The sequence below is a fragment of the Fusarium musae genome, chromosome 3 (genome assembly GCF_019915245.1).
Source record: "Fusarium musae strain F31 chromosome 3, whole genome shotgun sequence".
Lineage (NCBI taxonomy): Eukaryota > Fungi > Ascomycota > Sordariomycetes > Hypocreales > Nectriaceae > Fusarium > Fusarium musae.
In genome coordinates this window covers 4,084,061-4,098,956 of record NC_058389.1, presented here as the reverse complement: position 1 = coordinate 4,098,956, position 14,896 = coordinate 4,084,061, and the positions used below count along the sequence as shown (strand labels likewise).

General features: G+C 49.3%; 3 protein-coding genes across 3 annotated transcripts; 1 reads left to right on the top strand and 2 right to left on the bottom strand.

Moving 5' to 3' along the window:
* Positions 1 to 416: 416 nt before the first annotated feature.
* J7337_004684 (uncharacterized protein) lies at positions 417 to 2,728 on the bottom strand (the record flags this gene model as incomplete). The annotated part of the gene is made up of 5 exons (XM_044822376.1): positions 417 to 708; positions 779 to 1,497; positions 1,635 to 2,290; positions 2,347 to 2,374; positions 2,420 to 2,728. The coding sequence occupies 5 exons, from the start codon at positions 2,726 to 2,728 to the stop codon at positions 417 to 419; spliced, it is 2,004 nt and encodes a 667-aa protein (XP_044683709.1).
* Positions 2,729 to 10,103: 7,375 nt separating this feature from the next.
* J7337_004683 (uncharacterized protein) lies at positions 10,104 to 11,012 on the top strand (the record flags this gene model as incomplete). Its single annotated transcript, XM_044822375.1, has 1 exon — positions 10,104 to 11,012. The coding sequence occupies one exon, from the start codon at positions 10,104 to 10,106 to the stop codon at positions 11,010 to 11,012; it is 909 nt and encodes a 302-aa protein (XP_044683708.1).
* Positions 11,013 to 11,389: 377 nt separating this feature from the next.
* J7337_004682 (uncharacterized protein) lies at positions 11,390 to 14,884 on the bottom strand (the record flags this gene model as incomplete). The annotated part of the gene is made up of 2 exons (XM_044822374.1): positions 11,390 to 11,654; positions 11,709 to 14,884. The coding sequence occupies 2 exons, from the start codon at positions 14,882 to 14,884 to the stop codon at positions 11,390 to 11,392; spliced, it is 3,441 nt and encodes a 1,146-aa protein (XP_044683707.1).
* Positions 14,885 to 14,896: the final 12 nt, after the last annotated feature.

Below are 14,896 nucleotides of genomic sequence, written 5' to 3'. Positions count from 1 at the left end.
TGACCACCCAATCATCCTCATTAGACAATACATAACCAAACTGACGGTTGTACTATCACCGTCAAAATGCCTGCTGAAACACACAATCTTCCAATAACTCCTCCACATGCCAGCACCCTGGCTATAAATGCGTTTTATCTACCATACCTCGCGTAATGGCTCCTTAGTCTATTCCTGCTTGTGTAACCCCCAAACAAACCACAGTTTCCTTCTCTGGCCTAGGAAAAGGAGTATCGTAACTGGTTGCCTGCCTCGAAATCTTGGCCAGCTGGAGAAACAATCAACTCGAACATCTGCCCACAAAGGCGAGGTGAACGGTAGAAGAAAAGTAGGGAGGTAATCTAAATAACGAGGAGTTTGTGTTGCGATTTCTGTCCACTTGTGTGGTCCGGGATAAGTCACAGCCCCTGGATACATCATCGCTTCACACTGGGTGAATCAATACTGGGCCCTGAAGCAGAGTCTGGACTAGAGCTTGACGGGGCATTTGCATCGTCCATCAATGACATCTTGGCAAAAATATGTCGAACCTCACGAACACTCTCTTGTTGGGCTGTGACAGCTGCAGCGTTCCGTTCATCCGCAAAATTACGGATTTCCTGTAATACTGGGCTGAATCCTTCTTCATTTGGCAGCCACCAGTTTATGCAATCGGGTTCTCGGAATAACTCTGCCATTTTGGTACGTAGCGGAAGAGGATGAATATACCTACTCAATAGTTAGTCAAAATTCGATTATGACCTTACGACTGGAGTATGCAGGCGAGTTTTGTTCTTACCCCATAGTCTCTAGTAAAGCAAACTTCCGACGGAACCACATGTGATGCCTCGCATCCTGAGGACAGAAAAGAGCTGCAATAGCAATACATGCTTGTATCAGAACCAAAACGCCTCTGGGAGTTGAAGGCCAGAACTCCAATGTTTCGAAATATTGGCATGTCCTATATGCATGGCGGTTTAGATCCGCGAACAGTTGGTCCGGCCTCATTCCTGACGATTGGCATTTGTGCATTATCATGATGCTGTTCCATTCTGCGCATAGAACTGTGACGTCGAACAGGGGGAAATCGTAAAGTATTCCAACCGTATAGGGATTGACAAAGTCGTCCGGATCGAGAGTTTCTGCTGGAGGAAAATCTTTGATAAGATATTTGGGATCCTGCAAGGCGGGGTCGCGTTTCTCCTTCCACTCTATGAGCTGTTGATTCAAGAGTTCATGCTCTTTCATAAAGTCCTCGGGGGATATCTGGCCTCTACTGCCTCGGGCGAACAAAATCGACATGTCGTAAGAGATCAGGCGAAGTCGTGCGGACCACGCATCGATCTTCCAACGTAACTCATCTGGGTTCGACGTAATCCCGGATTGATAAAAGTCCAGCATCGCTCGGAACCATTCGCGCGGCAGATCGGTAGGGAATCCTCCCATGAGGGCAACGAAGCTATCGAATCGGGCGTACCAGCTGAGGCACATGCGACCAACGGGCGTCTGCATCACTGTCTGTGGGGTAAATATACTCGTTATTATTTCGAAAGCTGCTTTTTGGTGTCCCATTAGATTAACCCAGTCGCCAAAATATTCCTAAGTAGTACAGTCAGAATGTGAAGGTTGGGTGGTGAGAAAGGATTGACAAATACCTCGATGGTGGCAAGCTGCAGAATAGTGAGAAGAGTGGCAACGTTGGGCTTTTCTCGTCTCTGAAACAAGCCCAAGAGTTGCGTTACACTCTTATTGTAATATTGTAAGAAGTCCTGGAGCTTTCCCTGTGGGTTTCGAAGAGTAATATGGTATGCAGAGAAGCCTACGAGCGCGTTGAGTAAGGGCTCGTGGCGAGTGGCCATGTTGGGAAGAATCTTTGTAAAAAAGCCATCCGAGTCCAGGGGTATACAATAATTGAAATGGTTGAGGTTTTCCACAAAAAAGGAGAGGCCTTGCTGGTACTCTGGTGGTAGATGTGACCAGTCGGCTTCACCCGTCTGTATAGGAAACTCGGAGGAAGAATAGACAGCTGCAAGGCTACTTGGTGTTGCTGTTGCGGTCGATGGTGAAACGCTTTTTGACTGCCTGGAGGGTACCGAAGACTTTGTTTGGTCTTCAGTATCTTCATCTTCGTCCACGATCATTTCTAGTTTACTCTCTTGCTCTGTGTCCTCGTCGTCCTCTGATTTTGACGAAGTTGGACTCGTTTGTTGAGCAGAAGGTGCGGTATCTTTGGATTTACCGCTTGAAGCTGAGGAACCTTTCGACGATGGGGGGTCTGGGTAGACACATTCTCTGTTTCCCTTCTTGCAACCTGAGGAATGTTAGCATCATCCCCAAATCAACAAGTCCTTGCAAGACTACACGCACGTTCACATATTGGTCTGGTTTCGTCGCACTGGGAAAGTTAGGCATGCTTTCTACTCGGTCCTCAGTTACATACCTTAACTCTCCTACTGCGGCACATGAAGCAGCCTGATCGTGTTCTTCGATGCTTGACATGGTCAACTGCTGCAGGGGTACCGGCGGCAGACTTTCTACGAGCTTTCTGCGACTTGTTCTGGTTGAACATCATGGGATCTGGAAACCCAGTAAAATATCCAAGTTGCTGATACGGACCGGGTAACGGCGCAGATACCATTGGTATCGGTGCTCCATGCATTCGAGGGTCGAGCATCTCCTCTGGTGACGTCGCGGGATTCATCCCTGCCCCGGACATTGAAGACAGGAAGTGATGGTAGTAGTCTCCCATTGTGATTTAGTCGATTAATGCGATGTTAAGTGACTCGATGCTTCAGTAGTGCTGAAGTAGGAAATAATCTAGTCAACAGGTCGCGATTCGCATGCTTTCCAAAAGTTTGTTTACTGGCTAGAGCTGCTTCAGTTATGGGGTAGAGATGTTAAAACAGCAAGGAGGGCGGGTCGTTCTTCGAGATACTCCGATGGAGCAGAAAGATGCGAGTAGCCAAAGATTAGCTACTGACAACTCAGTCTCAATAATACTGTGCAGAAGGTCAGGGGTGTCTCGAACGGGTTTTCAACGGGTGTTTCTTCACAAACAGTGAATATTAGAACCGCTATCGCGGGTGGCCAGTAACCCAAATCCGTTTCAAGATCTGAAGGACAACAAAAGGTCCAAGACGGTGCCTTAAGGGGTCCAGAAGCTTCTTACAGAGGTGCCCAAGAAGAACTCGAGGTGAAGGGAAGGATCAATAGTTGTGACTCTGCTGTCACACTTTGATAGATCTCGTACACGGAGCTTGAAACTAGCTCTCGTGTCACGCGACGGTTTGCAAGATGGTTCTTTGGTCACTGACAGGAAAGGTCTGAGATAGTTGTAAGGTAATGCGAGAGGGGCCTTCAATGACAATAAGGGAATGCATGTATCGCGGTTGGGGAACGGAGGGGCACTGTCACCTGTGACAGGGAGGAGAGATTGATCGATGCAAAGTTGTCAGGGCCCTTTGCCGCAGGGAAGATATTGGATTGGTCACTGATTCCAGATCCACGTAGGGGGCGTATATCGGAAAAACGACAGCAGCGGGGACACGGCCGACTTCAGAGTGGACTGGTCAAGCAGTTGGCCGGCTGAGCCCCTGGAGATGAGGTTGAAGGCCAAAAACCTCTGTTCCCTGAAGTAGAGCCTGTCGTATGCAAGATGCAAGCCTGACGGGGCGTCAAATCGTTGTTCAATGAGAGAGCTTGGGCTCGTGGGTCCCGGGAACCGGCCAAGAGCTTTAAGCTTGGTGCCCTTTGACTGCCTGACTAGGGGACCGATCCCACGCCCACTGACAAGCAGGTCATCAAACCACGGGTAGATGCTCGGGCTGGAATGTGACTCTGGCACTGGGAATAAGACACAAAGAGCTGACTTTGAGCAGAGGTGACAGTATCAGAAGCTCACGAAGAAGGATAAGGGTTCTGTCAAGAAAAGCTTTTCGAGCACAAACAAACGTGGATAGACATGTGGAGGAGTGAGTGTAAGACGAGCAGGGTACTGTACGGAGTGCTGGTTCAAGTGGATTTGTGTGTCCCGGTGTCCGTACGGTATTGAGTTTCCACAAATTCGAAAGATTTCGGTAGAGCTGGGCCAGCTAATAATAGAGGCAGTTGAAGTTGTCTTAACATATATGACTTATTGGTGGGAGAGAGACAAGGCTCTGAGAGCGCTTGTAAAGGCTGGGGCAGATTTCGAATCCACAGCTAAAGTGACTAGTACGCATCGAGTCAAGGGCGACAATTATGATATGAGGTCTGGAGCTGACGATGACATATAGCCCTTGAACGGCGCGTTTAATAGGGTTAGTCAGGACAGTGATCGAGAGACAGGGGTGAATAACAAAGATTGGGTCGACGAGATGGATGATGTTATTGCCAAATGGAGCGCGGGGCGGGCTGAGCTTGAGTTTGGGGGGGATGTTGGATGGGTTGGGAATGGATGGGATTAGGTAGTTAGGAGGGATGGAGTGAAAGGAAACGGGAGGGAAGGAACACGCCCCAGTTGCATCGATGACAGGCGTGCCTGCCTAAACCTCATCCATTAGGTTCATGCCTACCCATCCGATCCAATCTTACCTTCCTAAGCATAGATGGGTATTTCTTTCTTTCCTCTTTCCATGCACTTGGCCCAAGGTACATACAGCAACAAACTCTTCTCCCATTTGGTCATTTTCGTTTCTACCCCCGAAATCTTGTATTTCTTGGATAATTGACTGACAAGGATTCGAATACCCCCGAACCAGCTCCGCTTTGTTTGACATGGAATGGTTGGAATGCGCCCGATCTCCTGGGTCTTGTTTCTTCTCTGTACCTACGCACCTCTACGAAATGCCGTTAAAGCTTTACCATACTGGGACAGTGCCGATGCCGCAGACGGACATTCGCAGCTGATGGGTCGGCCTTAATTCTTTGCAGTCGGAACCGCTCCCCTGGCTTTCATGAGCTACCATGTTCCAGTTAAAAAAGTTTGTGATGGGAAGGGCTGGATGTATTCATTCATCATGCAGGTATGTATTCGTCCATCCATCTGGCCTTGACCTAATGCAGCTAAAGAACGCGAAATAGCCTTGTCCTAATTTTCGTCTTCCTCCTGACCCCTACTCAACTCGAAAAAGTTGCTCAGCAGGACGTTCAAGTCCTGATATACGACTATCTTCTTACATACAAAAACGCTATCGCATTGTCGATCGTTCCAGCTCGGCTTTTTACTGGCCAGACATAATGGTCTCAGTCTTCAGTCAGCCACGCGAGTTGACAGCCTGGTACAATCAATGAAATGAGGCTGCATAACGTGCAAACAAATCAGTACGAACCTCTATAATACTGAGACATAAGGATACGCCGACCACAATGATGGCACAGAATCCTGGGGGGTCATTCAAGGCTGTGTCCGTGCTTTTGACGTTGTTCTTGTCGGGAGGCACTTCAGGGATCACCCATGGACAAGGTCAATCATCAACGGTGATGCAACCTCCCAGGACTGTCAGGATGGAAGTCATTGGCTGGGACCAAAAAACTGACAGACTCCCAAGGATATGCCTTAGTATTATCCGCACAGGTATATGTCGCGGTTCTTAGTCGTGCAGCATGATTTACCTCTGTTGTTCGGATACTCGATGGCCTTATTATCTTGCTCACCACTTCTTACGTACAGAAAAGCAGCCTTGAGGTGTTTCCTCATCCTTACAAACCTGTACCTGTCATTGGCAGGGTTGGCATTAAAAATGCGGCCGTAGTCCCTGGTTCCAGATGGCGATCTGATAGGGCACCATCAACAAGGGTGCAACCGTGGGAGAGGACACTTACATCCCAATGAAACCCTTGACAGAGGCGCCGCGGAGCAACAACCACCGGATCCGTCCCAGCCACTGGCAACAAATGAAACGGCTTAATGATGTCTTGACGCTTGGATCAAGTCCCGCTCCCGGCAGCCTGTGTGGGTAGTCGCGTGGCCGAACCCAGCAATGAACGCCTCTGTGGGTCATGGCTGTCAGGAGTTGACTCTGGCTCAACAGTTTATTTTGTTTTGTCATCGACATCATGACAATGTATGGTGGGCATTGAACATTCGTTCTCGAGATTCAAACTGCGGGCGAGCTTGTGGCAAATTTCAGGCATGCACGACCTTGATTCCCTGTTTTCAGCTCTGGCATCCTGCATCAAACCAGATCATACCATCAGAGTCTTTGGATAACTTGCGAGGATGGTTTCCACCACTGCTATTTGGTACAACCACAGATGAGCCTCCGATGCTTCTGCTAGATGCCCTAGAGACCTGATCGAGTACTGATCGTCCTGAAACGATCTACCTACTATTGCAGGACTATGTTTTTACCATGAGACCTCCGATTACTCCGCCAGACCAGTTTCGAGACCAAAACAGCCCTGAAATGATCCAACAATTGACTATACCCTGTTGGCTCAAAGCTGCATATTTTGGTACCCTCAGTGCATGAAGCTTGCAGACGTGGTGCTAAGTGATACCATGCAAGCTAGTCAGAACTAACTCTGCAAGCTCCATCTTGCACATGCAGGTTATGTATGCAGTACTATAACGCTGCATAGTCCTGTGCGATGATATTGGTGTTGCTCCTTAAGCCTCAACGCCTTGATTATCGGAGCCGGCACCGACTTCGTCGGCGTTGACAAGCCCTGCCGTCAAGGCCCATGTGTATCTGAGCACAGACAAAACCCCTCTTATAACTAGATGGTGAGTGGTAATGGAGGAGCCCTGGTTATCATAGACCAGGAGCTTCCCGCCAAGCTAGCTTAGTTATTTTCTGGAACGTGCCAAAGCGGTCGAGCAGACTAAAACTTACTTGAACGTCGTAAACTCACATATGTCGAATACTTATATCCTTTAGGTTCCCTTTACTGTTCGAAAACACGAATACCTCGATTCAAGAAAAGGCCCGCATAATCCTAGGCTTTGTGCCAGAGTGCAGTGGACAGGAAACACGCCGCCAGTCTGGAGGATTACGGTGTTGGCCCTGGTCTAGTCAAACGCGACAACCAACAAACGGCCCACAAAGAATACAGCCCATTTCACTCAGCTCCCACCACTTATGCTCAAATCGTCTTGGGTCAGGTCACCGAATTTCCGCAGTACATTGATCCGCTTTGGCCGAGTTGCCAAGCATCAAGGGACATAGTATTTGATCCATCTCCTCCAACAAAGGCTACATCTTCATCATGTATCACAGGTGTTGGAAACTGGATGCAGATCGAAAAGCGTTCAAGCCCAGAAGGAGCATAGGCTGGCACTCTTGGTCAGCGCGCGCTTCGGAAGATTTATATCCTTGTTCATGAGTCCTCCACTTCTCTTCAAACGTTCTCTTTCATCCTTCCTCGACAAGATGTGGACTAAAGCTGCAGTGTACTTGGATTTGATACAACCATATAGTCCGTCGGGGTAACTCTGACTGGGGCATTAGTGATTTCAAGAGCATTACTGCAAGCGTGATCTGACAGATCGAAACCAACACTATCACGGCCAGCGTCTGTAGTTGCTGATGAAGTGGGTGTAGAATCAATTGATTCCGCGTATTCACAAACGCAAGCCTTCGTCAGGATTGGACTCCAACCAAAACTAACCGACACTCCTTGGCGGTCTCCATATCTAGGGAGTAAGGGCTCTCTTACAGCTATTAGGATCTTGATAGGATGTGAGAGCTTCTATCAGAGCGAAAGATGGCTGCAGCATCGTGCGAAGTGCAATGTCCGAGAAGGAGCCAGGGTACTATCTAATACGGATCCCTGAAGTCCTTTTGTTGTTGTTGTATCGATACAACTGAGGCATAAAATCTCCACAGAGTCCACGAAAGGTCTTCACCTATTGGTGTTTTACCTGTTTCAAAGCCGTTTCACGTACCGAAAAGGATCATTGAAAGAACGAAAGCTTGCGTTGGGCAAAGCTATCACAACCACAGCAAATTGGCATTGGCGGAGTTTGTCTGCATTATCGTCACCGCTAGACCGTTGAGGGGTTGCGGGGAGGGTATGGTGGAGATGGATCAGAACCGCTGCCAATATCGAGCCTCATTTTCGTTCATCCTTCAAGATTCCAGGACTTCCCTTGCAACAAGATGTGGAAATTGCAACAAGGCATGCTTTTCAGCCTGAAAGTTAATCGGTGGGGCGCGGACCCGAGTCTCCGGCTTGCTTTGTCTTCAGCATTATCCGTCAATCTGGTCCCAGGCTTTTGTGGTAGAGCAAAGTGAGATAACTATGCCTGTATGCCATGCTACCAACAGTCCCATATGGTTGTCTGCGGGAACGGTTGTGCCTCTATCTCACTACATTTCACAACTTCCTTTATGGGTATAGAGTTCCGACCTGGGCTAAGATTTACGGGCTTATGGCAGTCGTTTTAATACATACCTAAGACATGTCGTAAAGGCGTCGACGCACCTCTGACACGCTGAGACTCGATCTAGCTCAGTGAGGCCAAAATGGTATAATCAAGCAATTTCTTTTGCCAGTTACAGTTACCTGTTGATCCCTGCTTGACAGCTTCGTGACTCTTCTAGGCCAAGTACAGCATCCATTTGTGCTTACTTTTACTACGAGTCAGCGTGTCGGCACGACAGGGAAGCCAGGAATGGATGCTCTGGATGAAAGCAGAAGTATCTCCGACCAGCCTCATGGCGATCAATGCAGCGAGGATTTTCTGATGGTCGCAGCCGCCATGAGGAACACCAGGATCAGACGGGAATTGACCCACCTCTTCAACAAACTACCTGGTAACTCCGGGACTTACTTGTGATGATCAAAGACAACAACATTATGTACGCTGCTTGACAGCGCACAGTGTTGCAGTCAAAACAAAGCATGAATTCCCAGAGGAGCGCGCTTATGTTGGCCAATAAACTCGTAGAAACGAGGGCTCTTCATCAGGGTTGAGCAGAGTAATCCTCACTCCTTATTCGATACATGTACCCCAGTATAGCTGAAGTGAGACCGTTGGCAGTTGACACATTTACTGTCAAGTGTCTTTCTTGTTGGTGGCACCAAGGTTCAACGACGGTACGACCAAGACAGTCAAAGAGGGTCCCTGGCGTCGACAGGTTTTGGTGGGAAACGGCTGAACCGTTCCGCTGGTGACCCTGCTCGGTATTTCTTTCTCTCCGACCAACTCAGATCCTCCGAGGAGGCTGCAGCATTCAAGTGCTGCGAAACATTTGTCTATGGTTGGCCGACACACGTAATCCATGATCGGCGGCGCGTCGCAATTAGCATGGCATCTTTCACAGTAGTGTCTCCTCCTTCGTTATCAGATCAGGGAGGAGGTATGTCTTGTATCCTTGGAAGAACGGTACATATCACTCATGCTATGTGTACGATGATATCAAACTACATCGGATAGGCGGGACGACTAAACGCATAGCAGCTGTGCTGAACGGCTACGCATTCCGGATCCCGTGGAGAAGACGTGTTGTCAAAATGCGTCCCTAAGTTACAGGGGAACACGACCCTGTCTCTTTGCATAAAAGAGTGGATGTGATGGGTGCTTGCTTGCTAGCTTCTCACGTTTCCAACCCTACCATTCCAGTCCAGCACGAGGCAACCTGGCCTAGCAGAGTTTTATATCGCGACATCCATGGCATTGAGAGAGCTCAAGCAAGGGGATTAGTTTGAGACTCTGAATATCCCGGTCGTAATTTAAACCGGAACGATGCGATAGGTGCGCTCTGGGAGGGGTTTCCAATGAATCGGAGGCCCGTGGCCGCCGAAGGAGTACATCAGTGAGTAGTTGGAGATTCAGCATCCTGGACCTATCATGACACTTGAGGGGAAATGAAAACTCGAAACAAACCTAAATCACTAGTCGACCCTACAGTGTGGGCTCACATACGTACGTACATACACATACATACAGCAAAGGCCACCACAACTTGGCCGACAACAACAAAGATCTGCAAATACTCAGTCAAGAACAAGACCGATCAATGTCAGACTAGCACATCAACGTCCACTTCAGCCCTCAGATCCTTGGTTCCCCTCTATTGCACAGCTCGTGCAAGAGGCGCTTTGCTGTGCATGCACCTCTGAGGTTAACTCAACTCAACCCAACTCAACTCAAGCCTCCCTCCCTAGTGTTTAGCGCAGTCCCCTCACCTCAACGGCAAATGACGGATTTGATCCCACGCCTGCAGGGCTATCTTACCGCTGCAGGTCGCGATTCAGCCCTCGCCCAGCGGCTGAGCAATCTGACAACTATGCTTTCAGGTATACGCATCCGTGATGGAGTGGTTGCCACTAGGCACTTTGTGTGCAACCTAGACGCCGTGTCGCTCATACTTCTCACCGTCACCCTCGTCGCTTTCCTCGTCCCCGTCTTGATCCTCTTCCCTCCCGTTCCCGTGGATTGCAGCGATGTCCTCCGGCAGACCCACTCGCGGGCCGGCGTGGCCCTCCGAGACATGGGCATCGGCCCTGGCAGATCGCCCGATCGCCGGCTCCCCGGGGCAGAGTCGGAAGGGAAGGCGGCTGTTGCACACAGTCCACGTATTTTCCCTGTTCAGTCATGTCGTGGAATTGAGCTAGAGCGTGACGGTGCCTCATTCAAGCACTTGGAGTTTGATCGCTTGTACACGCTTGCTCGACGGGACTCGGAAGTCGGTCAGAAAGATGTTTGGCAAGCCATCTCACGCGAACACTTCCCGTTGCTAGCCAACATCGAAGTCGACCTCTGGATTCCAGATCCAAACAAGACTAGTCGTCTGTTGGGCCATATCGAAGGTTCCTTTCTTGTCTTGAGATTCCCCTGGTCGGATTCAGGACTACAGGGTATTCTGCAACAAGTCACAGCCAAAATTAGCCACGGCTTGAAAGCCAGACCTGAGAAGGAATTCTTGTTGCCAGTATCATTCCCGAACGAGGAAGAAATTCGAGGAAGAGGTTATTCCTTCGCCGAAGTCACGATCGGCGGAGAAAATACTCTGGGACTGAACATGGATGTCGAACTTCCTGCCGAGCTGGCTCGGTATCTTGGAGCTGAACAACACATTGGGATCTTCAGGGTAGATCAACCGTAAAGTATGAGAGGTCTGGAGCAAGTTGACCAACATATCGACAAATTGAATAGTATCTATCATAATTTCTTATGTCTAGGGTATTCTGCTCCTGGAGAAAGAGTTACCTAACATGAAACATCATTTGAGGAGGCACAAATCAGATCAATATTCACAATCATGTCACGCAATCAACCTATCTTAGGGACAATGACACTTTCGAAGCAATCCATAAATTACAGGCCATGCCTTAACGTTACTAAATCAAACGGTATCACATGGTATCCCAGTGCCCAAAATACATCATACCTCCCCATCGAGCCCGACGCCTCATGTACAAAACCCGGTCTAGTCCCTGTCATACATTCATTCCAGACATTTCCCAGTTGCCGTCAACATCATTACTTCATTTCTGCTGGCGTGAGACCTTGCACCATACTGGTGCCTTCGCTGAAGCGAGTGCGGAAAATGCGGTTCGCGTTCTGGAACATGCCGTCTTTCAGACTGACGACGATGAACTGCGATCCCTTGAAGCGTGTCTTGATTAGACGACCGATGTTCTGGGTATGTGAGAGATCCAGCGCGGCATCAACTTCGTCAAGAATGTACATAGGGGCAGGCTTGAACTGGAGCAGAGCCATGATGAGAGACAGAGCAACCAGAGATCTAAAACTTAAAGCATTAGCCTTTGCATGTCAGAAATAGCCAGGGATTGCATACCTTTGTCCACCACTCAGTTCCGTCAAACTCTGCTTCCATACTTTGCCAAGACAGACCTTGACCTCAAGACCATCGCTAATAGTCTTGCCCTCGGGAGGATCGAGCTTGGCAAAGCTGCCTCCAGGAAGCAACTCGGAGAAGATGTTACCAAAGTCACCGTTGACTTTCTCCCATGTCTCGTGAAGGGCCTTCTTCTTGTAGTCATCCAAGCTGACGATCGTCTCCTCGATCTTGCGCTTGTCCCTGATGACAGTCTTGATCATGTGCTTGAGCGACACCTCCTTCTTCTCAACACTGTCGATCATGTTCATGACCTTGGGGTTGATCTTCTTCTTCATGCCCTGGAAGCGCTCAGTCAAGTTGTGTAATGTTGACTTGCACTCTCCAATGTTGTGGTTCTTGAAGTCATATGGAGTTCCGCTGCGACCAAATTTGTCCTTTTCGTCCGCAATCCAGTCGAACTCCTTCTCGAGTCGGGCGACCTTTTCGGCAGCACCTTGTTGCTCCTTATGAAACTTCTCTACAAGGTGACCAAGCTTCTGCATTTCGAGACTCTCCTCAGCAATGCGTGAGTTCTTGGAGCGAGTGGCATCTTCCAAAGCTCGAAGCTCGTCATCGAATTGATGCAGCTTGGCGCGTTCATCATCAAGCTCAGCCTGAACGGTGTCGTGCGTCTCCTGAAGTTCAGCCTTTTGCTTTGCTAGGTCTTCAATGTCCTTCTGTTGGGCCTTGATGGCGATCTCAACTTCTTGCAACTGTTCTCGAGCAGCAGATAAATCGACACCCGCTTGCTCGGCGTCAAGCTGTGCACCCTGGAGTTCCTTTTGCAGAGTCTTTACGGCGGCCGCGTTCTTACCGAGGCCAGCTCGCAGCTTATCAAGTGCCTTCTGCAGTTCGACGAGCTTGGCGTCCTTGTTGTTGTCGAAGTCATTCATATCCTTCTCAATGGTCTTAATATCGGCGGTTGCCTTAGCCTGTCGAGTCTTGGCCTCGGATATGCTCTCTTTGAGTTCTTGGATGGTTGACTTCATATTCGCCACTTCCTGAATGATGGAAGACGAAGAGTTGCCCCTGATCTGCTCCTCAGCAAGTTTGATCTCGTGGCTCTTGAGATCCAAGTCTTGCTTGATTCTGCGAGCTTGGTCCAGCTTGGCCTTCTCCTTGGATATGCGGGCTTGGAGCTCTCTCAAAGCACCTTCGGCTTCGCTCAGTTGACGAGTCAGGCCGTTGAGCTTCTGGAGAAGCACCAGAACACCGCTCGAGTTTGGTGAGCTTCCGCCAGATAGTGTACCAGATGGATCGTACGCATCTCCTTCAAGAGTGATACTCCTCATGCGCACGTTCGGGTCGAACGTGACCCTCTTAGCAGTATCTGCATCAGCACAGATCAGAGTATTGCCAAAGACATACTCCATGGCTGCTGACACCTCGTGATCGTAGCCAACTAAAGACAGTGCTAGATCAACCTTGCCAGGTGCGATCTTTTGAGCCGTAGCGATGGTTTGTGCCGAAGCTTTGAAGGCAGCGATCTTATTGAGAGGAATGATAGTGACACGCTTTCGAAGCTTGCCCCTTTGTAGCAGCTGTGTACCTGTCACCTCAGTATCAACTACGACATTGTATAGGCGTCCTCCAGCGCAGATCTCCAGCGCAGTACCGGCCTGAGTGTGCTCCTTGTCTAGAGAAAACAATTGGGCGACAAGACCCTTGACCTTAGAACGGTCAAAGTTGGGCACAGGATCCGCGTAGTTGAACTCTGTGTTGGCGACTTGACGCTTCAGCTTGTCAGATTCTTGCCTCAAATTGCGAATGGTTTGTTGCAACTCTGACTCCCTCTTGAACATCTGCTCTTCCTGACCAGGTTCGAAGCCCAAACGGCCAAGTTCTTTTTCCAACTTCTGGGCTTGTGTCTTCAGGCCTTCAAGATCGTGCAGAAGATCGGCGTTCTGCTCCTTGGCCTTTTTCGCACGAGGCTCTTCTTCCTTGATACGCTTTTCCAAATGCGCAATCTTGATCTTTGCTTGCTCTTGCTCTGTGGCTGCTGTCGTTGCACGATTCTTTGCATCTTGAAGTTGACCCTGGTAGCCGTTCTCTTGGCCATCCTTGGAGGCTACACCTGTCTGCAGAGTTTGAAGAAGTTCCTCCTTAGACTCGGCGTCTTTGTTTTGCTGTTCTAGATCTTCCTTGGCGGCATCGTACCGGGCTTTTGCGTTTTCGAAAGCGGCCGTCTTCTCCTGTAGGGTGGCTTCCAACTCTGAGACGGTCTTTTCAACAGCCACTTTCTTTTCTTCTTCCTCTGCCAAGCTGGACTTCTTCAGATCGAGAATAGTGGCTAGTCGCACAAGCTCATTCGAGTGCTTCTTGGATGCCTCCTCCAGTGCTGAAGCCTTGCCTCCTTTTCGAAGCTCCTTGTCTCGTTGAGCTCGCACTTTCTTGACATCCTCCTCAAGATGAGAAATCTCACTCTTTAGTCGAGCTGCTGACTCCTCCAGATCCCGCCGCCTTTGCTTCTTTCCTTCGAGGTCTGCCGCTGATTGGCTTAGAGAGTCTTGGTAGCGCAGATAATCGTACGCAACAACCACTCGAGTCAGTCTCTCCAGGTCATTTTGAGTCTGTTGAAAGTCCAGGAAAGCACGCTTTTCAGTTCGTAGTTTCTCCAATTTGGGCTCAATCTCGTCCTTGAGAAGCTCTCGAAGCTCGACTAGCTTCGTTTCCTTCTTGGCCATTGTCTTGAGTGCCTTGTCTCGACGATCCTCGAACATTCTGGTTCCGGCAGCTTCCTCTATCATGGCCAAGATCTCTACAGCCTTCATATTGAGGACTTTGGTGATGCGACCTTGCATAATGAGGAAGTTGGGGCTGTTGATGTTGAGCTGCACCGACTGGAATAGGTTTTGGACTGTCTGTTGTTGAGCGCGGTGGCCGTTGATGAGGTACTTGGATGTTCCTCCAAGAACGATCTGTCGTGTAACACTAATATTGGCATATTCTTCGAAACCGATCGGAGACTTCTTGGTGTCTTGATTGTTGAATACGATTGTGACGCTAGCTTTTGTGACACCAGCTTGACCGCGCTTATATATCAGGTCCTGTGGTTGTCGTGAGTATGTACTGAGGGTGGTTGAATCAGCGGTGACTGGACTGACCTGGAGATTTTGCGCCCGAACCGTTGACATGTTTGTAATTCC